This window comes from Temnothorax curvispinosus, unplaced genomic scaffold, assembly GCF_003070985.1.
Source record: "Temnothorax curvispinosus isolate PA1 unplaced genomic scaffold, ASM307098v1 QBEX01006882.1, whole genome shotgun sequence".
Taxonomy (NCBI): domain Eukaryota; kingdom Metazoa; phylum Arthropoda; class Insecta; order Hymenoptera; family Formicidae; genus Temnothorax; species Temnothorax curvispinosus.
The window spans coordinates 1-24,705 of NW_020216662.1; the positions used below are offsets into that span (position 1 = coordinate 1).

General features: G+C 45.3%; 1 protein-coding gene across 3 annotated transcripts; it reads right to left on the reverse strand.

Annotated features, from left to right (window-relative positions):
• Positions 1–671: 671 nt before the first annotated feature.
• On the reverse strand, positions 672–18,837 carry LOC112456494 (SH3 and multiple ankyrin repeat domains protein 2-like). 3 transcript variants are annotated; one of them, XM_025019086.1, is made up of 14 exons: positions 18,349–18,837; positions 14,187–14,367; positions 13,589–13,908; positions 12,896–13,160; positions 8,835–9,561; positions 8,197–8,429; positions 7,207–7,383; positions 6,700–6,910; positions 6,416–6,617; positions 5,947–6,256; positions 5,671–5,864; positions 5,327–5,497; positions 3,934–4,237; positions 672–3,737 (listed from the first exon to the last, which is right to left on the reverse strand). In XM_025019086.1, exons 2-14 carry the CDS (start codon positions 14,338–14,340, stop codon positions 2,497–2,499), a joined length of 4,509 nt encoding a protein of 1,502 aa, XP_024874854.1. In that variant the 5' UTR covers positions 14,341–14,367; positions 18,349–18,837; the 3' UTR covers positions 672–2,496. The 3 variants fall into 3 exon arrangements, with proteins under 3 accessions (XP_024874854.1, XP_024874855.1, XP_024874856.1); XM_025019087.1 differs by lacking the exon at positions 5,327–5,497; XM_025019088.1 differs by lacking the exons at positions 12,896–13,160; positions 13,589–13,908; positions 14,187–14,367; positions 18,349–18,837 and adding an exon at positions 12,025–12,858.
• Positions 18,838–24,705: the final 5,868 nt, after the last annotated feature.

A 24,705-nucleotide genomic window follows, 5' to 3' on the forward strand; every position in this document is an offset into this window, starting at 1 on the left:
TCTCTCTCTCTCTCTCTCTCTTTCGCGTTAATTTTGATATATAAGACTACTGTATTACTTTTGGCAGGAATGTCGTAATTATATATATAATGTATATATATAATCTCGGCCGCAAACCGTGCGCTTTTAAGCACATCCGCTGGCGCACGCAACTGATGTCGTGCACGTGCTCCGCACGGGACGCCACGTGGCCGCGCGCGCCACGTGCACGGCGAACAAAAATAAAGCCTCGTCTCCCGGCCGATCTCTCCGTTTGCTGCATTGTACGAGCCGTCATGATGCACTCGCGTCGTGCATTGCTTTTTGCCGAACTGCGAGAGTTTTACGGAATAATCCCGCGGATGATGCGTGATCCCGCACAGCGTGTACATCTGGTAAACGTCGTCGGATGTGTGCGTATGTTTCATTGAAATATCCAGATATCTCATATTTGTGGATATTAAATATAGCGGCTTCCTTTATTCCAGGAATATTATTTTGTGGTATTAAAGTTGATTATATAATTAGGATTTAATTTTATATAATTTTTGAAATTATATAAATAAATTACTAAATTACTATATTATATAAATTATAAAATAAGATATAATTTTATAGTAAATTACATAAAATCTAGAGAGTCATCGAAAAAGAAAGTTAAATATATAAAATATAATGCTCTGCATTATAGTTCTTCTTATAATTATTTAATCTTTTAACTTTGTTTCGAAATCTAAATAAGTTTAATAATTTTTATATAATATTTCCGATAAAAATATCCAGATATCTGAATATCTCGCAGACTATTATTTGTACTCACACACACACAAAAAAGGATGTTCATGTACTCGGTATTTACGCTATGTTGGATTTTGGTGCTTACATGAAAAAATGACAATGAAATATATCGAAGGAACATTAAAAACGTATTGATTGACTCGGCCTCTTCCACGTTTACAAAAACCACCCGGCGACTCACGCGCGCTCGCACTTGTGCTACACAAAATGCGACTTTTGTTTTTATCCAGCATTCGTGAAGGCGTAGAAACGATAACCAGGAAGGTTTAGTGTGTGTATATATATATATATATATATATATGTATATATGTACATACTCGCAATTAATTTGCAAAAAAATAATGGGCCGCGCTTGTTCGACGAAGAGCTCGAGAATCCGATCCAATTGATCATTTTCAACTTCATCAATTTCATGCTGGCAAGATATTTCTCGTCCGCACGACTTTGATTCTTATATTTATATTCGACAGTGATGCATGGACACAAAAAAGTTTTCCGGCTCAAGGAAGCTTTTCGCGCGGATGGAAGGAGTTACGATTTACTTTACACAGGCTGGAGTAATAATGGTGCATTATAACGAAGTATAGTGCTACACATTCTTTCGCGACGCGACTACGCGCTTTCTCGAGGGGCTCGACACTCGAGCGTTATAATCGCCGTATAATTATAATAACAATGCTCTAACAATAATATTAATAATATAATAATAAAATCATAATACTAATAATATTAATAATATTTGCAATTACAAACTAGGAAGAATCTCTAATGACTTCGCGAGTAGAGCTTTGTGAGCTTAGGCGTTTGAGCAGTGTCTAGACACGAGAAAAACTAAAAAGAAAAAATGAACGCGCTTTTGTTCGACATTTAATCGCCGTCGACGCTTCGTCGGCAAAGGGGGGATCGAGAGTGAGCGAGACTGCTGTAAATGCTTTTGCTTTAAAATTGGTTTAGAAGTGACTTTGCAAAAAACCTGCCTCGACAGTTCCGTATTTCTCAGAGCGAAGAGTGTCCGTGTGGTCGTGGTCGTGTAAAAGTATTAAAACACACCTCGTAGTTTGATAGAAACATGAAAAACAAACCGATATGCATCGCACATTCACGCGTCACAACTCATGCACGCGTACACGCATCAAATGCATTTCCCTCCTTTCCATCTTCTTCTCGAAGGTTCGTCCTCTTCCGTCGGAATTGCGTATATTCGCTCCCTTCGTGCCCTTAGGCCGCTCACGTTTTCTCTTTACGACGCGGCGAATCGGTTTGCGGATCTGTCGGCTCACTCACGGACAGGGTTGGCGAAAGACAAGCTTATGATCGACCAATGCGCTCGTGTGCGACAAACCAATCTTCTCTATTGTGGTGCAATCGGACGTACGCTCACACTCGTTAACTTACTTGGTAAAAACGCGCTCGATTATCTCCTCGGTATACTTCCTACGACGCTCGATTAGAATACGATTTACTCTTGGAAAAAAGTGTCGTCCAAGCGACCGCGCTTTATATACGATCGCGCGGATCGTCGATCCCTTCTTACCGGATCAAGTATAGTCTAAATTTAGTGCGCTCGTCGCGCGGTGATCACTACCGAAAAGGCGGAGAGCCTCTAAATATATTGACTTCGAAATCGCGATGTACGTGTTAAAAATTCTTTTCCTGCTCGCCACGTCGGGAAGGAATACACGAATAAAAACATTCGTGCTGCGATCTGTGGTTCTCTCTCTACGGCAACCGACCGCCCGACGCTTTCACCTGGTTCCCGGCGACCTTGGGAATCGCACCGATTATCTTGACGCGATTCTGCGCCGCGGCTTGCTGTTGCTGCTGCGTTTGCTGCTTGTTGTCGCTGAACTGCGGCGGCGGCGCGAACACCACCACTTCTTGGTCTTGACCGCCGGCGGATGGACCGGCATTGAATTCCGGCGGCGGTGGCACGTACAGATCATTATTCTGCTCTTCGGCATCGGCCTCGATCGGCGGCGGCAGCTGCGCCAGGCTGACTGCGTGCCTGGTCAGCAAACCGCTGCCGCCGTAGCCCGGTCGTTTGGTCTGATTGCTCTCCTTCTCGATCGGCCCGGCGCCGGTCAGCAGAGCCGCGCCTCCCGGCGTCGAGTGCTGGTTGCTCTCCTGATTGGCCAAATTCCGCGCGGCGGTGTCGTCGAAGCCCATCGGTGGGCCCACCGGCACGTCCTGGTCCGAACTGACGCCGCTCGAGCTGTTGTCGCCATCCTCGACGAGCGACTGTTGCGTTTGCAGGAGGAAGTCATTCGGATGGCTCTTGGACGACTTTAACTGCGTGCGCACTTTCTGAATCTCCTCAACGCTGAACGAGTGCGGCAGCGAACCGCTGCCCGACGAACTCGAGCCAGATGTGTTGGAGTTGCCGGACGTCTCCCGCGTTGCCTCCAGCTTCTCTCGCGCTGCCGCCTTCTCCAGCTCCTTCGCAATCTCCGACTCGCCGTCCTCATCCGTCTCGTCTTCGCCCTCGTCGTTCTCCGATTCCGACAGACTGTAATCTGGCTCGGGGATCGGCGGCGCCGAGGAAGCTGGCGCGGACTGTCCATTTGCGCCGGACGCGATCGACGAAAGGTTCGTGACGGACGAGCTAGTGCTCACGGCAGTCTTCTTTTTTCGCTCGCGAATACCGGCAATACTGTGACTCCTAGTAGTCTTCAACGGTTGCGCGTACTGGTTGTTGATCGAATTATTACCGTTTCCGTTACTGTTCATGTTGACGCTAGTATTCAGCGCCTGCTGGCTGCCGGACGTCTTGAACGTCGTGCTGCACGGCGGATTGCGTAGACTGTGAGACTTCCTCAGATGCGGACGATTAGCTGGTAGACTACGCGAGCGATATCCAACGGTCTTCATGTCTTCCGGCGAGGCGTACAGCTTCGCGCTATTCGACGGCCGGAAGCTCGACATCACTCCGTAGCTACCTTCGACCGCGGCTGCCGCGAGTTCTGTGTAAAACAAATATAACAATATTTTTCATAACAATATTTTCATGGTGCAACAAAACATTGGAAGAATAAATGCTTAATTGAATGCTTAATTGAAAATATTTATTCTGATCCAAGCCCGTGTGCGATAAATCACTTTAATATAGCAAAAGAGAGTTATAAATGAGGTTGTCAAAAAATGACTGATATAAATTACCTTTGACTTGCTGAATATGCGCCATGTTATCGTAGACCGAGGCTGGCGTAACGACGTCCGGCACGTTGGCGCCGACATTCATCTTGACGACTTGTCCGACCGGCGGAGGTGGCGGTGGATGGTTCGGTGGTGGAAGCCCATTTCTACCATTTAGGGCGTTGACGTCTTCCTGACTTCGATGGCACTTGGGCGCCAGAAGGGACGACGCTTGCGCTTGCACGTTGAGATCCGGCGTGCTGTGGAAGTCCCTGTGAAGATCGGAACCGCCGCCCAAGCCACCGAAGAAGCGTACTCTCGATTGCGACTGCAAACGTAAGAACAAGAGGCTCGTACAGACTGCGACTCGTAAACGCCAGCGTCATCGCCTTGCCAACTTTGAAAAACTCGGAGCGTGAAAAATTTACAGAATTGCGATTGAAAACTTTGTGAAGGGACGAGGGATAGAGTGAGAAACAAACGGCAAAGGGAGACATTGGAGAAATGTGATACGAGGATGAAGCGTATTCCTGCTAAGCGTGAACTCCACCAAGCTACCGTGACCAACTACCATTACTGCCTCAGCGAAAATGTCATTTAAGTGTTAATGCTGTCGAATACTGCGAAGACGTAGATAATTACGTATCGTTAGCCTTCCATGCTTATAGAATTTATCCTGAAGAGCGACTTAAGGAACTGAGAAAAATCGCTAAACTTTGGTTAAATGCAAATGCGGCAATTGGTTAATCATACTTGAGGCGTGAACACGTGAAGCTGTAGGTGGTACCTAACGCCCTTCCGGACGTCAGATTTCTTTTCATTTAGCAAATGGCTTAGTCACCTGAAATCATGCAAGCCACGGACGAGCTAGAAACAAAGTATTTTCGATCAGTAATATAAGTAGTAGTCCTCGTCGTCTCGCCCGCACCAGGCCCGCCCCTTGCTGTGCGCTCGCACCGGTTTACGCGCAAACTATAACACACATGCAAAAGAAAACAACCACCATTACCATTGCCTAGAGAGCGGAGCGTTCACCAATAAACGCTGGATGACGCTTTCGACGCTGGTAGACTTTTCTTACGGGGTATCCTTAACCGTCGAGTCGAGTATATTGCATTAATGAATTACTATCGATGGGGATGATACGAGGAAAATAAGTAGAAAAAAGACATGTCTATTAGAGACTAAGGGATGATCAAAGTAGTTGTCTAAAGGGGGAGGGTGTCAGAAAGAGTTCGATCAAACTACTGATGGGTGAGATGAGCAAACAAACAAACAAACAAGTTAATTGCCATTATCTAGGGCAGCTTTCATCGAAGGGCTTATTTTCAACTATAGGGTATTAAAAATGTTAAAAAGAGACACGCGAACGAGAGGGCGAGTGCGAGCTCGTAACTGAGTGGCAGGTCATCCTTACTTTGCCCTTGCGCTTCATCTCCGCCACGCTCGCGTACACCCTGCCGGTCTTGGCGGGCGACGACGGATGCGACTTGGTGGACTGACCAGTAGTAGTCTGAAAGTGAGAGGAGCTCATCATGGACGAGCTGTACTGACTGCCGGCGCTACCCTGCTGCCGCTGAAATAGTTCCTGGAAGAGAAATTAAAGGACGAAGCTGAAGCCTCGGTCTCGTCTCGTGCCATACAATGCCATTCAATTCGAGGACAACGAGCGCCACGGATAGATTCTGTGTTCGAGCGAAAGAAAGAGAGAGGGGAGCATGTCCGGCGCGCGTGCCGCGCAAGCGGATGAGAGATAGTTACTTCGAGTTCCGCAGCGGTGATTCTGCTGGAGGTCGGACGCGATCGAATGCTGGCTGTTCTCGGTTGCACTGGGGTGTTTTGACCAGTGTTCGATCCGATCGATGGCTGCTGCAGCATGTGAATCGATTCCGTGCTGCTCGACTTCGCGTCGGTCGACGCGATTTCGTCACGATCGTCCCTTTCGCCGCCTCCTTCTACGAGAAACATCATAAACACATAGCATGAATGTCTCGGTGTCCATTACATGTTGTAAGATCTTGATCTCTAATCTGTTACCTAATCCCGCGACCATCGATCGCGCTCTCGCTCGTCCCACGCTTAGCGTGGTCTTTGGATCTCTTCGCGGCGGTACAGGAGCTGGAGACCTGCCGAGCGTACCGCCGATCACTATGTTGTTGTTACCCTTGCGCGGCAAGGTTGCGTATTGTCTCTGGATCGGTTGACTAGTTGGCAACGCGGCCGCCGACTGGGAATTCGGAAGACTGATCACCGGCGAGACCACGGTCATTCGTACCAACTCTCCCGATTTCCTTATCAGGTCGACCACGTGTTCGTGGGAGGCCGTCGTTACGTCCTCGCCATTGATCTGGAACGTTCGCAAGAGAAAAATGTAGTCCAATTCATTCCAATTCAGAATATAAAGCTATTCCACGATGATGACTTTTAGTAATAAATAAAATAATAACTTATTCCTGTCGTACTTATTGTTAGCGGTAAATTTTAATATCTACGTCTGCGAACTTACTTGAATGAGAAAATCTCCTTTCCGGAGACCCGCTAAGTCGGCCACGCCTCCTTGATCGACATCGTCGAGATATTGTAACGCCGGGTACTTGGCGGACGGCGTGAGTTCCATTAGTGGCGAGGTGGCTTTAGCGCCGCGCAACACGAAGCCGAAGCCTTTCCTCGAACGATGAAGAACAACAGTGCGGGGCTCCGACGTGACACTGGGAGTTCAAAATCATTATTGTGTCTCTCGCTAAATACACTTTAAGAACGATTTAAAAAGTGATCGAGCACGGAACTCACGGCTTCTTTAATCTGGGTGCGGTGGCAAAGTATTTGTGCTGCGACTCTCTGCGACCCAGAACCCGATTTCGTCCGTCCCTGGCGGGTTGCGGGCCCAGCGGTATGTTCGTGTGGCGCAGCCGGACCTCCTGTACGCAATGCGCGGGGAACAGGCCGGTACCCTGTCCGCGCAAAACCCCTTCCAGGAGGCCGCAGTCGGTGGCACCGGTGACTGTTAAAAATAAAGAAACAAAAACACGCTTGCTATCAAAAAAATATTTCAGGGCGTTACCTACAAAACAGAAATCGAGAGAAGCAGAGTGTGAGACGGCTTCTGTCGTCCCAAATTACGGAATCACGGTGTTAATGATGGTGTCAATCATGGGGAAAGACGGAAAGTCACGGGACATCGAGCGAGCGACGTTACGTCGCCGTCGATTGCAAAGTCAACGGAGCTGGAGACTAAACGAGAGAGAGAGAGAGAAAGAGAGAAGTACGTTTTGCTGAATGGTTTGCCTGGTGGTGTACCTTCAAGGATCTCTCCTTGATTGATAGTCAGATGGCCGGCGATCCCGCTGTTGTAGTTCTCCACGCAGACCACCGTCGTGCCGGGAATGGATAATGAATTGGTCGTGTCGGACTGCGAGGTTCCCACCCCGGAACTGTCGCTGATCACGTCGGACGCTGTGTCGCCGAGGCTCTTGTCTAGAAATCGACAACGGTCGGATATACTCAGCGTGATGCCCAGCGTGTTCGCCCCGCATCGCCTTACCGAGCGATAAACGCCATGCAAGAAATCAAAATCCTTAAGAGAGAGACAGAGAAAGAGAGAGAGAAAAAAAAGAATAAAAACGGCTAACTCTTAACGCTAAATCAAAACTTCAGCGCACTCGGCCTCAGAAAAACTCAACTCAATTCGGTTTGCCTATAGAGTATGTTCTACGACGGCAAAAGAGCTCTAGAGATCGCCAGTCGCGTCACATTCGTCGCATCCTAAATAAAAGGCGGGCCGCTAATGAAAATAAGCGCAACGTGTTCTCTCCATGAGCGAGACTTCGCCCACAGCTCGCTCGTTTAGATTCGCAAGGAGTCCATCAACTCGGGATCTCTAATATCCTCGGGGACACAAAAAAAAAACGGAAACATGCACGAACCATCAAAGCCATGTGGGATGTCCGATTAAACTCTCTCATCGTATCGTTCGACCACCTTCGCGCACCGCCGCCGGTTTTTGGTGGTGATGGTACATAACAAACGTGACGATGGTCCGTCATTTTATGCGCGATATGCTCAGCAAAAGAAACACGACCGTCCGCTTCCTCATATCTTTAGTAGTTGGCTCTCTCGTGGGGATCCGGGGTATTATACACGACGTGTTTCGTGTTTCCGGTTTTCGCAGATTCGTTCGTGGATCATCGAGGAGCAGACTTCTCGCGGTTCTGGTCCCCTCACCTGGTCGTAGGGCGGGCGCAGAGGGTGTGGGTTGAAGGGGGATAGAATGAGAAAAGAATAGTGTACCTGTGACGATGCTGGCCGAGTCTTCGCCGGACGGCTGATTGCTGCCTTCGGACAGGCTCGAGCTGGCCGAGCTGAAAGGCGCTAAGCTCCTGCTGCTCGGCGACGGCGACGGCGGCATCTCCATCTGCGTTCTGTGCATATCGAGGCGATGCTGTAGCTCGAGCCGGTGCTCTTGCAGCCTCGTCAGGCCCTCCATTCTCAAGTTCGAGTAATTCTCCGCGGCGCTCGGCAATCTTGAAATGGTGCGTACAACTCTTAGGGTACACCGGTAGCGATCGATCGCGCTTCGCGCCGACCAAGACCAAGGTTCGCGTGCCGCGATGCGACACATTATTATTTTATTTTTTTTTTCAGTCAGCTTACACGCGGATCGGTCCTGGTCAGGGTGAAGCATCGGTGACCGCGCGAGCGTACCGAACGAACGTCGAACTGCTTGCGAGTGTCGACCGTAAACTCGAAGTGAAAATTATCTTTGTCGAACTCTGATGAGTCTCCCCGGGGGAGGGGGAGGAGAAGAGGTCTTTTTCTTCCCTCCCGCGTGTCCGCTTTCGCTTTAACCGCGCGACTTTTTTTTACATCGCGCTTGTCCAGCGATCGGCGGCGCTCGCGCGCGCGATTTTTGCTCGTTCTATGCTTACCTCACGTTAGGATCTCTCAAGGAATTCGGACTCTGGTACTCCGACGTCAGTCGGTGGCCGTTCTGTTCGGACGGTATTCTCGGTAAATCGTTTCTGCTCGACTCTACGGACGGTACTCTGCCGAGGCTTCCGTGGTGGTGGCTCGACTCGATCGTCTGACCGACGATCGCGATCCCACCACCGGTGGAGGGATATTGTTCCGTGGACGGTACTCTGGTCAGGCCTACCGCGGCGGCCGGATACTGCTCCGTGGACGGTACTCTGATCAGCGTGCTAGCGGCCGGGTACTGCTCGGAGGACGGTACTCTGGTCAGGGCGGCGTCGTATCGCTCGCCGGACGAGACTCTGCTCAGCATAGCCCCGAGCGGCGCGTATTTCTCCTCGGACGCGGCCCGCACGAGCATGCCGGACGACGGAGGTGGTGGATACGGTTGCTCCGTGGACGGTACTCGGCTCAGGCTCACGGCCGCCGCCGCGGTGGTCGCGTACTGCTCGGCGGACGGTACCCGCGTGATACTCGAGTACTGTTCCACCGAGATGGTTCTGGTAAGGGTACCAGCGGTACCACCACCGGCGTTAGACGCCACCGCGTGCTGCTCGGTGGACGGTATCCTGGTGAGGGTGCCCAGATTGCTCGCCGAGCAGCTCGTCGTCATCATCGTGGAGGTGCCGCTGAAGGCCACCGATCGCCGTTTCGGGTTGTAGCGTGGCGGCCCTTTAAACGGTACTGAAAATCGCAAGGGTTGCAAGGTTAAGTAAAGAAAGAATTACTTAGCCTTACAAGAGAGTAGGCGCGAGATGTACTCTGGGGCCGTCTTCTCAGACGAGCGTCGACGCGAGTCTTCAGGGGCGAAAATCGTGAAAATCGTGTCGGTTAATACCGAATACTTGAATTATCGATCGTTCGGAAAGAACGCGAAAGCCAAGAATATGCTGAGAACCCTAAACAGTGTATTTCTCTTCATTTCGATAAAATATATACTCAATACACAATAATTTCTGTACTAATCAGATTTCGTGTTTTATTAAATTTAATTAAACAAGGTTCGTGAAATTTCTTTCTTAAAACCTGACGATCTGATAAAACTTCTAATCAAACGTCGTGTCACTTGAAAATCTCAAAATCATAAATGACGAATATTGGATATCGCTTTTACTGTCTAGGGTTGAAAGGATAAATTACACGTGTATCAAAAGCCACGTAGTACACGATGAAAACAATGTTTCGTGACCGAAACAGATATCAAACAAATTACTTAATCGACGAGCGCGCGTTAAGTATCGCGACGGCATTTATGCGTCGTCATTATCCGCGTTTAATCGCGATGGTTTGTACATCGTACATTATGTTTGTTAAAACGAAGAGTTACGGCCCCTTCGAGGAGGGCCCCGTTCTCCATGATCGATCTTCCGGTGTTCCGGCACGGAAGATCGCCGTGCGGGATTTTTGCAAAAGCGATCTTACAAGCGGTCGCCGTGTCGCACACACAAGCACGCACGCACACACGCGCGCACGCACAATGTTATTTCGCGATGGCGACGATGATGGTTATTGGCTCTCCCCGGGTAACCCCCTCCGGACAACCAGATATTGCACTCGTCGTTTTAGTACCGACACGTACAGGGCGTCTCGGAGCCGAAAGAAAAGTGGACGGCGTTACTTCTTGTGAGAGTTTTGTCGGAGAAAATACCCAGACATTAATAATTTCCAAGATATAAGCTAAATTGAAAATCCTCCTTATTTAACCCGTATTTAACTTTCAAGACAAAAATATATTCCTGTAATATCATTAGTAACTCAGACAGCACGCAAAATCGGGACATAAAAAGTCTCAAAGATATTTCTAAAATGTCTCACACGATGTCCAAAAGACGTCTAATGTCCCGATTTTGGACACGGTGCTGTTTGGGAAGCTAATTCGGAGTGAACTTTATTTTAACAGAATTTTGATTTAAGGCTTAAAATATTGAATAATGAAGCCAGAAAAAATAACTTGAGCAGAAACAACGTTAACTGTTCCATTTTTCGTTCTATTCCGGGACGCCCTGTACAGACGGAAAAGCGGTAGAAAGCACACGCAAGGATAACGACTCCATCCCCGTTCTGTTGTATCCGTTTTGTGCGATACAATGTGCTCGAAATTACGGGTAAGTTTCGTCGGAATACGTCATGTGCACAGACGATCGGCGTCGCCGTCGCGGAGTCGTCGGAACGCGCTTCTTCAGGCTTCCTTTCCAGGCTTCGGAGACTCCGACGACCCGCGGGGGCCACGTCGATTCACAACGTATCTCGAACTACCAAATATTACTAGTCAAGACATTCTTGCAAATTCAATGCTGCCAGAAAATATATATATATAATTCAACGTGTTCGATTTAACGTAAAAATACTCGATTTACGCATTCCTTAACGAAATTTTTCCGTTAGAATGCCGAGTAGTTTTTAAAAAAATTCAGTAAAATCTAATATTTATCTTTAAAATCTTTAAAATACAACAAAATATTCTACAATCCAAATTTTATGTTTACCAAGTTTTATTTTAATATCAGATATCATAAAAGTCTGAAAATTATAAATTTAAAGTTTCACATTCATTGAATGAGGACGCAATTTTTAAAATTATGAAATGTTCTTAACTTCTTACGGAAATCAACACCATTTACGTTACAATGCACAATTATTTTATATTTTTGATTGACTATATTAAAATAATTTTGTATAACATTTTTTTCAACATATAACTATTTTTCATACTAACGCGTGCACTTGGCGACTTTTTTTACTCATTTTTTAAAAAAGTAGTTTTTTAATAATATTAAAAGAAGGGCGCGATTTTTCCCGACCCGGCAGCACTGATCCATTCGACAGTGAACCAAAAATACAATACCATTAGTTACTGGAAAGCAATCTATCAAGAGGTAGTGTCGTTACTTCACCGCGATATCACAAATGTACTCGACGTCATACACGACCATCACCACCAAAAATCCCATGACAAATGATTGTAAATCTTTACGTTACTCGTCACACACAGCACAGACACAGGTAGATAGAGGTACATTGACACGCACACACACACTGCACACACGTACGTCACGCTCTCACAGCGCGCCTCGCGTGTAATATACAATTCCAGAAGCACCCTCTAAGTAACTACGATCGAGAGAAACTACATCTACCGATGCCTACCTCTGTATTACGGGAAAAGCAGCGTGCACATGCTCATGCCATGCCCAACTATAATCATGCCATATGAAAGCGTACGTGGTTTATAGGCCACGATCTCAATTTCTTATCAGATAACATTTGTGAAGCTAATCGTGTCGCACGATCACGGCCATATGCGACTTTGTTTCAACAAACAAATCGTAGATATTGTAGATATCGGTCTCGAAATACACAACGGTATCGGCGATAACGCGATAGCTAGCCACTACTTTGAAGATCCCGACAAGTTATTTCAATTTATTATCCGGCTGATATCGCGGAGATAATATCGAAAATTATATCGGATAATCAAAAAAGCTCCCGAAACCCATCGCGTTCGCCAATAAATCTTGATACTCGACACCGAGTTTTAACTTATCTAATAAATGGTACGGCGTTCGCGAGAAGAGGGGATTAGAATCCGACAGGCACGTTGATAGTTTTCGCGGGTGTGGCTACTGAATATAGAAAAATCCTGTCGAGTAACGAGATTACGGTTATCCGTCTTCCAAGTCCGTTCGTCCCATTCGTGATCCCGGAAGGACGATCTCGCCGTTCGGCGTTATCATCGTTGCGCGAGCAACGAGCCGTCGAGAACGACGGAACAGTGTTCGAGAAAAAGAGAGCGAGAGAGCGAGAGAAGCAAGAACGCGAAGGAACGGGGGGGAAGGTGGAGAGGTAGAAGATCGTCAACGTCTGTCGTTTATTCTTGCAGCATCATGCCTCGACCTCTCTTCTCCAAGCGAGTTTCCTGCGCCCGGATATTCGCGCCCCCGCGTTCCCCCCTCCCGTCGAGAGCGGGAGAGCTCCGATTTTCTTTTTAACACGTTTCGTGCGACGTTCCATAACTCACCGACTTCCTCCGATTGATAGTTCTTGATGACTTCGGCGAGCTCCATGTTGCCCGCGATCACCGCGACCTGGTACGGCGTTTGGTTCGCGTAGTTGAGCGCGTCTTTCTGCGCGCCCCTGAAGAGTAGCTGACGTATGCACGAGGCGTCCGTGTTGTTCACCGCGCACACGTGCAACGGCGTGTTACCGGACGCGTTGCGCGCGTTCATGTCAGCGCCGTAGAAAAGCAGGTGGTCCAGATGCTGCACCAGATTGTTGCGACATGCCTGCGGGCACACGGCGCGGAGTAGGCGCGTATTAGAGACGCGGAAATCCATTCAATGGCAATGATTTCAAGTCTCGCATTCCTCGCTAACTCGTAACCAGCGCGCTCTAATTCCAGTATTTTTCCACACGCGAGAATTTATGAATGAAACCGTGATGGATTAAGCCTCGCTTTACGGAGAAATGGCTTTACAAAGAATTAATATAATCGATATCAACGAATATTTCTAATGAAATTGTTGTTAAAAAGTTATCGGAAAGTATGATAAAAAGATAAAAAATGTTGTCAGATCTTATCAAGATCTGTTCATTCACGCAGTGGGAATGTCCGCAAGAAATATGACTAATCTTATAATTCTACTGATTCTTCAACGTTTTTATAAAACTCTGCCGATGAAAATGATCTACGGAGGAAAGAAATGATCGAAACCTGATGAACTTCCTGCCAGCCCTGGAGATCCTGAGCCCCTATCGTCGCGTGATCGTGAAGCAACGTCTCGCAGAGCATCGGATCGGTCTTGTAAATGACGCTGTAGTAGAGCGGCGTCAAGCCCTTGGTATCCTTGTAATTCGGACTAGCACCCAGCTCCAGAAGCGTCTTCACCGCCTCCAAACTGTTCCGTTCGACGGCGCGGTGCATCGCCGTTAGACCCTCCTTCGTTCGATAGTCCAGGAGAGCACCGCCATTGACCAACGCAATTATGACCTTGGACGGCTTTTTCAAGGTCGTTGCCAAGGTCAACGGCGTCTCTGGAATCGAGAATAAAAAAGATTCCAAATTTTTGGTTACTGCTTTAACAACCTTGCGATATTTTTCGTATAAAAACATGGAAAATCTTTTTATCTTGTAATTTTATAATATTATCTACATGGTAGAATATAAGTGTTATAACATTCGTAAAATGATGCATGTAATTATTTCAAGATAAGTATTTGCGGGTCTCGTTGTGACGAAACTGATGAAATCAGGCTCCATCACTCACGAGTCATTTAGTAATTTTCCCCGCAATTGAGCAATTGCGAATTACCTCCTGTTTCTTGACAATGGAAATTAGGATCCAGCCCCTTGCTGCACATCTTCGCGATCTTCTCGACCTGGCTGCTCTGCACATAATCCAATAACCTCCGCAAATTCGTCCTGGTGTGCATAGCCTTGAGCTGTTTCTCATCCAAATGCAGCATCTTGTACACCCGCCTCTTGTACTTGAGCTGGAATTTATTTGGCGGTGATACTTACGCTTTCTAAAACACCGATGTTGTTCGAAAACGATTACCGAACGACCATTTAGCGGCGCGTCACTTTCCGTCTCGTCGAGCGTAAAAGCGTGAAATTTATCGCTCGCTGCCCGACGCGAGTTAATTATTTCTATATTACACGCGATAATGCAGCGGATCAAATAAAACCGTTAAATGCCGATAGCACAAGATACCCGGATATTTCACTCTCCGACTGTCTTCGTCGCGTGCAATTTGTCGCGGTACAGCGAAAGATCCCGCGGTAGCTCCTAGTAGTACTTATGTAAATACACCGCGCGCGAGAGAACGGCCGCGCATGGCTATCGCGTAAATGTATCTCATCTCGCCTGGATCGTCTCACCTGGACGGTTATAATTGCCGTTTTTTACAATCTACTATGAATACGTTCGTCACGCGTATTTCTCCGTTATCGATGAATACGCAATAAACCGGATGTGACATAAGATGCGTAAAGCACGGCTACGCCCTCAGGAGAATGAACCTGATTTACTCTCTCTTAAATTCGCTTCTATTAAAAATGCAATATTGTCAATTCAATAACTGTATTAATGAAACGCATAAGTCATGCTTTTGTTTTAAATAAATAAACGTTATTCAAAAACATTAATACTGTTATTGAATTAACAAGATTACACACAGAAAAATATCATTCTACAGCCGAGGAAAGCAATTATTTCATTTTATTTTATTTGTTTTTAAGTGGCAGTTTTCTGCAACAAAGAATATTTTCTTAATAATAGTTTTAAGATATACTTGGCACAAGTTTTAGAAAAGTTCATTATTTTGTGCCCAAAACAAGAATTTATTCTTCTCTTTCAAGAATATTATATACAATATTACATATACTTCTCTTTCGTAGACTTTATGTAATAAGTAAACCGAATTCTTATATTAATTAAATATTCTTGTTTGAAGTACTAGGCTTGCTAAGATCTAGAATATGTTTTGAGTAAATGTGATGCTTGCGACGACTTTATGGTAGATTTGCGGCTATACAAACTTATCAAATACTTAGAACAAGTAATATTTACTTGCAGGTAGTATGTACTTTTCTGTGTGTAATTTCAATTAGATTGCTGTTACTTAATGCTGTTAATACATCATTTTTTTCGTGTACATAATGTTTGATTCAATTTATAATCTTATAAATTGAATTGCTGTATGCGTAATTTAATTTTTTATTTAATCGCGGATAATACAATAATTTTGCATGAGACAGCATTGTGAAAACGGTGTCGCGAAGAATCACGTTCCGTCATCTAACGCGACTTCTTTTCGAGAAGTGCGACCGCGTGGCCGCATTGTACGCGACCAATAATAGCGCGATAAAGACCACTGTGCCAACGCGTGCGTGCGGTAACGCCGGATGCGTAAGTGCATCGCGCTGCCATCATCATCGCGCGGATTACATCGCGCGCGCATCAGCCGGTTATATCGCGTTATGAATGCGGACGAACGAACGCGCTGTGCGCGCGGCAGCTCGACCTAACGGTGCCCCGCTTATCCCAACTTTGATACTATACGGCAGGGAGCTCGAGCATTGAGCGAGATTCGAGGATGAAAAATGAGAATTGTGAGATGACGCGCCCGCGTGTTCCTATCTCCGCGCCCGCCGCGCTCTAGCTCTGCGTAAATTCCGTCGGAAGGGTTTGTTTATTCCATCGGAGAAGAGCGGCAGGAAGCGAATACGTCGGAGCGGATAAAGAAAGCAACCACGGTGAAGCTGCAAAGTAAGTTTTTACGCCCGAGCCGGCGCGGAGTATATCCACGGAGATGAAATCGAGAAAGAACAAATAATTCATGCTGATCCTGAATAGATTCCTGAATATTGCGTACGACGACGTAGCTTGTCCGACGTAACTCTCTCGATTGATAAATAATTAATTATTCCGCGGCGCTCGACTGACAGCCACACCGCCGACGCGCGGCCGTCAATTTTAATTTTTCATTCATGGATTTGCGACTCGCCAAAATCTGCCCACGTCCTGCTCCGATTGTAATCCACGACGATACGTATAAGCAAGATCAAAGGAACTGGGCCTCGAGTCGAAGTAGCCCTGAAATTAACTTCCTCCGGCTTTCGTGACGAAAGCGAGTCTTGAGATTGACAGGGATCGATTATCGTAATAAGGAAACTTTGTTGGCACAAGGCTAACATTACGGCGCGAAATACCAGCGATTTGAACGGGAAGTTCACTTCCTATTCAACATAGATATAATAACATCCTGGCATATCTTAAATGTATAAATAATGCCTTATTCAATATCGTTTATTTGTTTGATAGGGAAATCTTCCTGAAATAATTTTGCTTCCATTAAATAAATAAAAATAGAATAAAGTAATTTCGTTTTTGCTTATCTTATTTCCGTAACTTATTTACCTATTTTACATTCATTTTCAATTTTAAATATTATTTAATTGAATAAGGCGTTACTTAAACGTGATTCAAACGTTGTATACTACGAAGAGATTATTATATTAAATCTCGCGATGGTTTGTCAAGATAATGGCCAGTAACGCCATTGTTAATTAAATAATAACGAGCAAATCTTGATGAAACGTGATACCTCTTAAGAACCCGTAACACCTATGTTTACGAAGAGCGTAGTCCCGCTGTAAGGGTATTATTGTTAAGGCTGAGATCTCCGCGACATATCCACAGACTTATGGTTTTCAAAACCACGGGGCCCCATTGTCCGGTGGGGATCCCGCTGACAGGCGTTCGTTAAACGCGAGTTTTTCGCCGAGGGGCCCCCATGTAATTTGTAACTCGTGCGAGGTGAATGCGGCTTAAAGACGGTTCAAAGAAGTTGTATGAGTCAGCCGTCCCTGAAAGTGAATCTCCCGCGACGAAGCAGGGACGTGCAGCTGGCACGGTGGAACCGATCGGGATCAGCCGAAGAAGAAGAGGAAGAAGAAGAAGAAAAAGGAGAAGAAGAAGAAGAAGACAACTACGGCGACGACGACGACGACGATGCGGAGGACTCGACGAGGTGGACGGTGATGAGAACTAGCACCGGTTACGCAAGAAAACCGCGGGATAGAATCCAGATCTCGTTAACCCGGGACCGGATTATTTGTTTTTCGCAAAACCCCCGTTTCAACAGTCATCGCCGGTCGAGAGCCGTGCAAGAGCCGTGCGCGTAGATTCGTCGCACCGCGACCACCGAGTGATTTATGTACGGCGAGGATAGCGGAGGATCATCGCGATGATTAATTACATAATACGTACTTCCGCGACCTCTCTTTTTCATTACGCTACGGAAACGATTATCGTTGCGCAGGGTCTTTAATTCGAAACTGAAGATGATGTGAAGAAGTTGCACATATGATCTTTCTAAAGTTGACAAAAAATTGAATCGAGCAACGTTATAAAAAAGTATAACAAGCGTTATTTACGAATACCTTGTCGACAACCAACAAAAAAGACGAAATGATCTTACAAAGTACTTTTTCCACGTTCTCCACAAATCTAACTCTTATTTAAGAAAGTAATTCCAGATTTAATTTTTACTGTTTGATAATTACACTCTTCTTTGTGTAAAATCTTCATCCGATTCCAGTGTACTTTCACACATCTACTAAAGAATATTGTTATCTTCTCACTATTCAGCTTAGAAACGTAATTAGATCCTATCAGGCGTGAAGTGGGTCTGCTGACAGCCTTAATGCGCACGCGAGGAAGTTACTTAACCCTTCCGTTACTAAAACGGGAAGCCCTCGCTGTGCCACACTACCACGTGTTACTGAACCTGACTGTAATCGCCTGACTGAAATAAATATATCTCTTTTCTACTTATCTTCTTTCGTGGTTATGACGACAAACGGAATTAGCACGATCGATTCTCGAACTGTGCGAACGATCGCAAATGGGAAAAGAATAATTTGGCAAAAAAAAAATAGAAAGGAATGAAAAGAGCGCGTTTCCTTACCTCCAGATACCCGACAGGTCCATTGAAAGGATAATCGCCGAGACGGCGTTCCTCGTCCAGGAATTTCCCGGCTTTTCCATTCACCGGCGGGCAGAAGAGGCCGTAATTGAAGCTCTCCTTCAGTTCCTGTAAGGCGATGAAGTTTTGATATTAAGGCACAGGTGAATCTTCGCGCCGAGAGAGGATCAAAGCGACCCGCCACCCCCACTTTTCCGACTGACACGCATGCATGTAGCAACAATAACAAACGGGCATCTCTTTCCGAGACAAGATTCAGGCATAGGATTTGCAATTACTTCGTAAGGTCATTCACTATTTTCAACGACAATCATGCCATACTTGATAATTGAAGGGCTCGATGCGTCGCCGAATATATTTATATTATGCATGGCGCACTCAGGGTGTACATATCGCAAAACATCAATATTATTAATGTCATTACCCACTTGATTCGACATAAAGTACTCCATCGATGTCAAATAGATAGAAAATTATTAATTTATTTATAGTTGGAAACTAATTCATATTTTATAAGAATAATTATTTAAATACAGAATTCTATTTAATCTTGTAATGTGCATGATTTCTTTTATATACATATATATATATATACACTTTTCAAACAATTATATTTAAACATTTATAAATATGAAATATAATTGTATTTCTAGCAAGTGCTTATCTCTGTAAAAATATATAGCTGCATTGCGCGCGATTACGGTTCTCACAAGTTCACAAAATTCTCTTAGGCCAATATCTTTGGTATTCATAGGTAGGATGAATAACGCGGCGAACTACTCTTCGCTCATGAATACCAAACGAGGACCGGGGAAAATCAATTCCCGATTGCATTAATAGTATTTACGACGTTCGACGACGCCGGCGCGGCGCGGCGAGAGGCGCTCTTTCTCCCAGTATTATAATATTTAGCGGGTAACGACTCGAGATAGGCGAAAAGCGACGCCGTGGAACAACACGCGTGCCACGCACACCCGAGAACCGCGCATTATCACCGTATATACTCTGCTTATGCCACGCGAAAGATCGGCGACGATGCGAAGGAAGACAGCCAGCCAGGCCAACCCGACAATCATGGCAACAATAGCCAAGAGTGCAACACGTGCCAAATTAAAGGTTTCGCACGAAAAAAAGGAGCGGGAGTCTCCGTACCTCGCCGTACTCGATAGGCGGAGGTGCGGTCTACCATGGGAAAGCCACAAAATGCGAGAGAAAAAAAAGGCAGCTGACGAGCGAGAAAACGGATGTGAACATTTAGCGGCAGATGCTTTAACGTTTTTTTTTCTTACTTGTGTCATATATGTATAGAGAGCATCGACCTAAATACTCTCGCGATCCGATAAATCGTCTTACGAGAAAGATATTATTAATCGTATCAGATAAGCGTACAGCGAAGAATCTCGAAAGATTTTTAATAATTCTTATATCTATAATTATATATCATTCGTTGAAGAGATTTTTTAGATAGGCGGGCACTTGACCGAAATATAAGCGACCGCGACTTTACACAGCACGATTCTAGACCAGATTATAGAAAAGCGGTTGTGCTCTGTCATTTTTAGAGGTTTCCATACTGGCTGCATTCAATATGTTTTCCTCAAGGTTCGTATTCGCGACTAATATAACGTCCTCGTTTCGCTCTTCATTCGCTAAGCCGGCTCAATGATGCGTCCGTGACACGCTCGTCAGTGGTTTCCTTCGTCGCGCAAAGCTTCGTCGTGGTTGAGACGTCGTTAAAATTGAGGTTTGCAATGATCGTATGAGTAAGAAGATAGAGATGAAGAAGCGACCTTGTGTCAGATTCAGTAAAGCTCATCTATATTTCAACAAATTTCCATGCATATATCCTTTCTAAACAAACCTTAAATACCTTAGTTTATAACTTAATACCTTTATTAATTACCTCCATCTGCTTATCTTATTTATTGGAAAATATAATCTTTCTTATCTTCTTTCAGGTGAAACACGAAACACGAAAACAAAAACAAATAATATACAGATTAAATAAATTAAATTGAAGAAAGTGTGTCTGTGAAAACTGAAATTCGCACCTTCCTTGATTTATTGATCCACGCGTAAAGTCCAACTTGCCTAATTGGCGTAAATTGAGTAAGACGAGACGCGTAATTTCACGGAGGGAAAGAGAGAGAGTTGAGACACGCAGGGACGCAAGCATTGTTCATTCGCGGGCAACGCTCGCGAGCGACTCGCCTCCGTCACTCATGACGTCCTGGATAAAAATGAAGCAGTCCTGCCAAACCGGCGCTCCTACTCTAATTAGTGCCGCGGTAATTGCTTCATAAAGTTCCGAGAGGCGGCATAATCGCACCACAGCGAAACGTGCGCCTCGAGTTTCTTCGATTACCTGGGGGAACGGGCGAGAGGCAAGGTCATAGGTATACCGAATGCGGAAAAAGTCAATGATCAACGGATTAAATTAGAATCGAGTAGAATTGATTACCATTTATCATCCTGGCTCGCTCGTAACGTTTTTCGACGGTTGGCTCGGGAGCTATAAAGAACCCTTTCGAAAGACGAGGTACGTCTCGAAGACCTCATTGTTCCTTCAAATAAATTCTCTCATTCAAGCAATCCTCTTCTGCACGTCTTCTAAAGGAATTTCCCGATTTTATCGTAAATTCTTCGCGCGATATATTAATTTCTAAGGAAGGTATTCATAAATGAAGATACAGATCTTCAGTTGGATAGCTCTTTAGGCAGCTTCTGCGCGGTGTCCGATCGAGATCCCATCGACACTCTCGAGAATTCGCGAGCGAGAAACACCCTCGACATAACTCGGGCGCATTTTTCCACTCTTTCCTTGGCGCGCGCGTGCCGCGACCTAGCCGAGAAGGTATGCACAAGAAAGAGGGTCGCGCAGCGTTAAACGGCGGGACCCTTTTGTACGGCCCTGTATGGGAGAATAATGGCCGAACCGTGTCTCAATCGTGCTTTATGGGATGTAATTGCGGTCTGGCGAGGGGGGGCCAGCCTCGCCGATGTTTAAGCTCTCGGCCTGGCCAGCGCGCCCGCGTTGGCCGCGTTCACTTGCTCGCACACGAGCGGCCGCGATGACGACGACGAGCAAGGCGGATAGGTGCGCGTTACGGTTTTAACCTTCGCAACGAAGCACGAAACGAGTTTTCGTCTTTCTTGGGTCGCGCCGCGCCTTCGCCTTCGCGAGAGCCAGCGGTCTCCACTCGCTCACGCGCGACCGATCGTCATCGTCTCGTCGTCCGACTCCGCGAATTTCTCTCCTCGCGGCTGACAACTTACGCGCGGCGCGGTTCAAGGATCATCGGCACTCCGAATTTTTTTCGCGCTTCAGCGCGAGTGAGTTTTATGAGAACGCACAAGAATCTCCCTCGTGGAAAGGTAGAGTAAAACCGGATCTCATCGAGGTCCGCGTTTGTTCTAGTAAAAAGTACCGCAAACAGAGTTAATATATTCCAAGTAAAAGGCATTCTACTTAAGACCTGACCATTTTTTAATTCCGCTCGGTTCTCCATTTCTCACGGAAGTGGGCTTTGATTCATCCGGTAATAAATATCTGGCGAATTTGACTCATCTACCGGATCTTGCTACACTTTCCCGGGGAGACGATCAGTGTACCTATCTGTTGAGCCGTGCGATACGACAACGACAACTTACGATCGCCCGCGCGCAAAAAGTAGTAGGCGGCGGCGAAAGAGGGAAACGAAAAGTAAAGAGGACGGGCCACGGGGCGGGGGGAGTAAACAGGAGAGGGTGGAGGACGGACACAAAGGCGAGTGGAATCATCCGGGCATCCTGTGCCGGGCACGAGGCACAGCATCTCGGCGTTAAAGAGGAAATACGACCCATAAAATTTCGATCTACGCGACGGAGAAAAAGAGAGGAAGAAACAGGGCGGCCATGGCGGAATACGAAATCAAATTGCCGGGGCGCGTCGAAAAAAGCAGTCATCGAGACTTTAATAGCGGTTCTTCGGACATCCGCTTGGGTTGCACGATCGCGGGGAAAAGACTCGAACGCGAGTTCTGTAAGCACTTGTAACTGAAAGTGAAACAAAATCGGAGCCTGATATTGGACACTCCTAAAAACTGGTCGATAATCTCGATAATCTCAATCGATTCATTACACGTCATAATAACGTACGTCACAGTATTACGATATCTTTTTAATAGTACTATCGACGTAAATTGATACTATCGACGTAAATTTTTTGCTACTACAATAATATTAATTAACACAGTTATCGTAATCCCAGATTAAAATCGCAGAAAATACTTTTGTATAACCATTGATCAAGATTGAAGATGCCGGTTGGATCTGACAGTGCGCGATAAGGCCGCTGTTTAATTTGAAACGATCCTACGGCTCGGACAATGCAAAGGCATTCTGCGAAGCGCAAATATTTATCTGGAAGTTTATTCAAGCATCTTCTCCCGCGTCCATCAAGCTGACTCACACCATTATCGCAAAAGCGATCGACTCACTACCATGCCGCATTGAGATCCCCGCAAGATACCGAGTCCATAAGCCACGTAGATTTAACTTTTAAACAAAGGTTAATGACTAATCTCGATAAGATAAACGATTTACCTTTTGGAAAATATAACGAGCGATTTCTTAACGATTATCGATATTAGTATTAGTCGGTGCCTAATTGAATACCTTGATAAAACGTCACGCCGATCGCTTTTTGCGTTGTATTTCGAATACACATTAATACATACCCACCCATTAATACGAGCCGTTATATAAGATATTTTATTTTTGTCTCTAGTAAAAAATTGAACAATAAATGTACAAGGATAACTTTGTGCGCTATAATTTATAAAGATACAGACATTAAGTAATTTAAGTCTTTTAATTCATGGAAGCTGCAAGTGTTAAGTTAAAGTACAGTTGAAATTATTAAAAGTATTATTACTGTATATAGAATTTATTAGAAGAATTATATTTATTAGAAAAATTACATTTATTAGAAAAATTATTTATTAGACAAAACTATTTATTAAAAGAATTATTTTATTATTAGAATTTATTAGAAAAATTATAAATTATTAGAAATATTATTGGTATTTTAAAAGAGATTCAGTTGTATCAATCTGTGAGACACGATAAAGCTTCGCCTTATAAAAAATTAAGCGAGTAAAATGCGCAAATTATATGTAAGGAGCTTCCGATTCAACTGATTTATCACTGGAAAATGAAGTAAAGAAGACGGCGAAGAAATGAGCGAACCGTTCGATCGGAAGAACGAGCGGAAAAAAGAGGTGGAAAGGGAGGATCTATTCTTCCGGCAAGATCGCTGCGGAATTGACGAGAAGATCCTTTAGGCACCTTTATTGATTCTTAAGTCCGTCTTCGGTTTTTGTCTCACGTCAAACTGGTTATTAGAACTGATTCTCGTTTCGTCACCGGTCGCTATTATTGGCGCTTAACAGCGATTATCGCTGTCCTTTTCTCGAATCACGTCGCAAAAAGAACGCTTTAATTTCTTAACTAATGTAAAAATCGCCTTTTTATTATTATTATCGAGTAAAAAGTGAACCCCGCAGATCTCTGAAATCTCAAATGAGACGATATTATGGCGCTTATCGATAAATTTTACACGGATATCTTTTAATCGTATCGATTAAAATTTTTCCGATGATTATTTGCGGGCGCGATAAATTCTACAAGTTGTTTTAAGACGCTGATTAGCCGATATAATTGGAAATAGCACAAGATTAAATAGCTTCAGATTATTTAAATGATTAGTGGTAGTAACATAAATCATAAATAAAAACGACACGAACTAATATGACATAACACGCGTCATTAATGAAGCCATGTAAATTGGCACTCTTTGAGAAACGGAGTCGACGTATTGCCACGCTTTCACTGTCCCGAATAAGGATTCTGGAGAATCCTTTCGCGCATCTTATTATAGCGATACTTTGTGAGTGTCGTATTCATTAATTCATCACGCGCGATAATTAGCATTCGTTATCTTCGAGTTACAACAGCAATTTCGAGCGCTCCGAAAATGTTTCTTTTTAATCGGTGTAAAAATAACGTGTCCGCGGGCGTCGTTCGCGTGTCACGGCAGGAAGGAAAAAAAACGAAAAGAAGGAATAAACTTACGGGCATGATTAACGTGACGTCGCATTTTCGTCTCGAGACCGTCGCCGCCGTCGCGCCGCGCCGCCATATTCGCCGTCGAATCGAGTTTCGTCAAGTAACTCAATTTTCTAGATCACAGAATCGAGTCAGCGTCGTTCCACCGGTAATTGGCAATCAATTCCGGTGGAGGCCGACGGGTTCCACGTGGCGGCGGCGAGACGATATTTCGATCACTAACGCTACCTA

Coding starts and splice junctions, on each gene's coding strand:
- LOC112456494 (XM_025019086.1), bottom strand. CDS start 14,340: ATGCTGCATTTGGATGAGAAACAGCTCAAGGCTATGCACACCAGGACG. Junction 8,430..8,834: donor TTGAGAGATCCTAACGTGAG/GTAAGCATAGAA, acceptor CACCATTTCAAG/ATTGCCGAGCGCCGCGGAGA. Junction 6,618..6,699: donor GCACCCAGATTAAAGAAGCC/GTGAGTTCCGTG, acceptor TTGAACTCCCAG/TGTCACGTCGGAGCCCCGCA.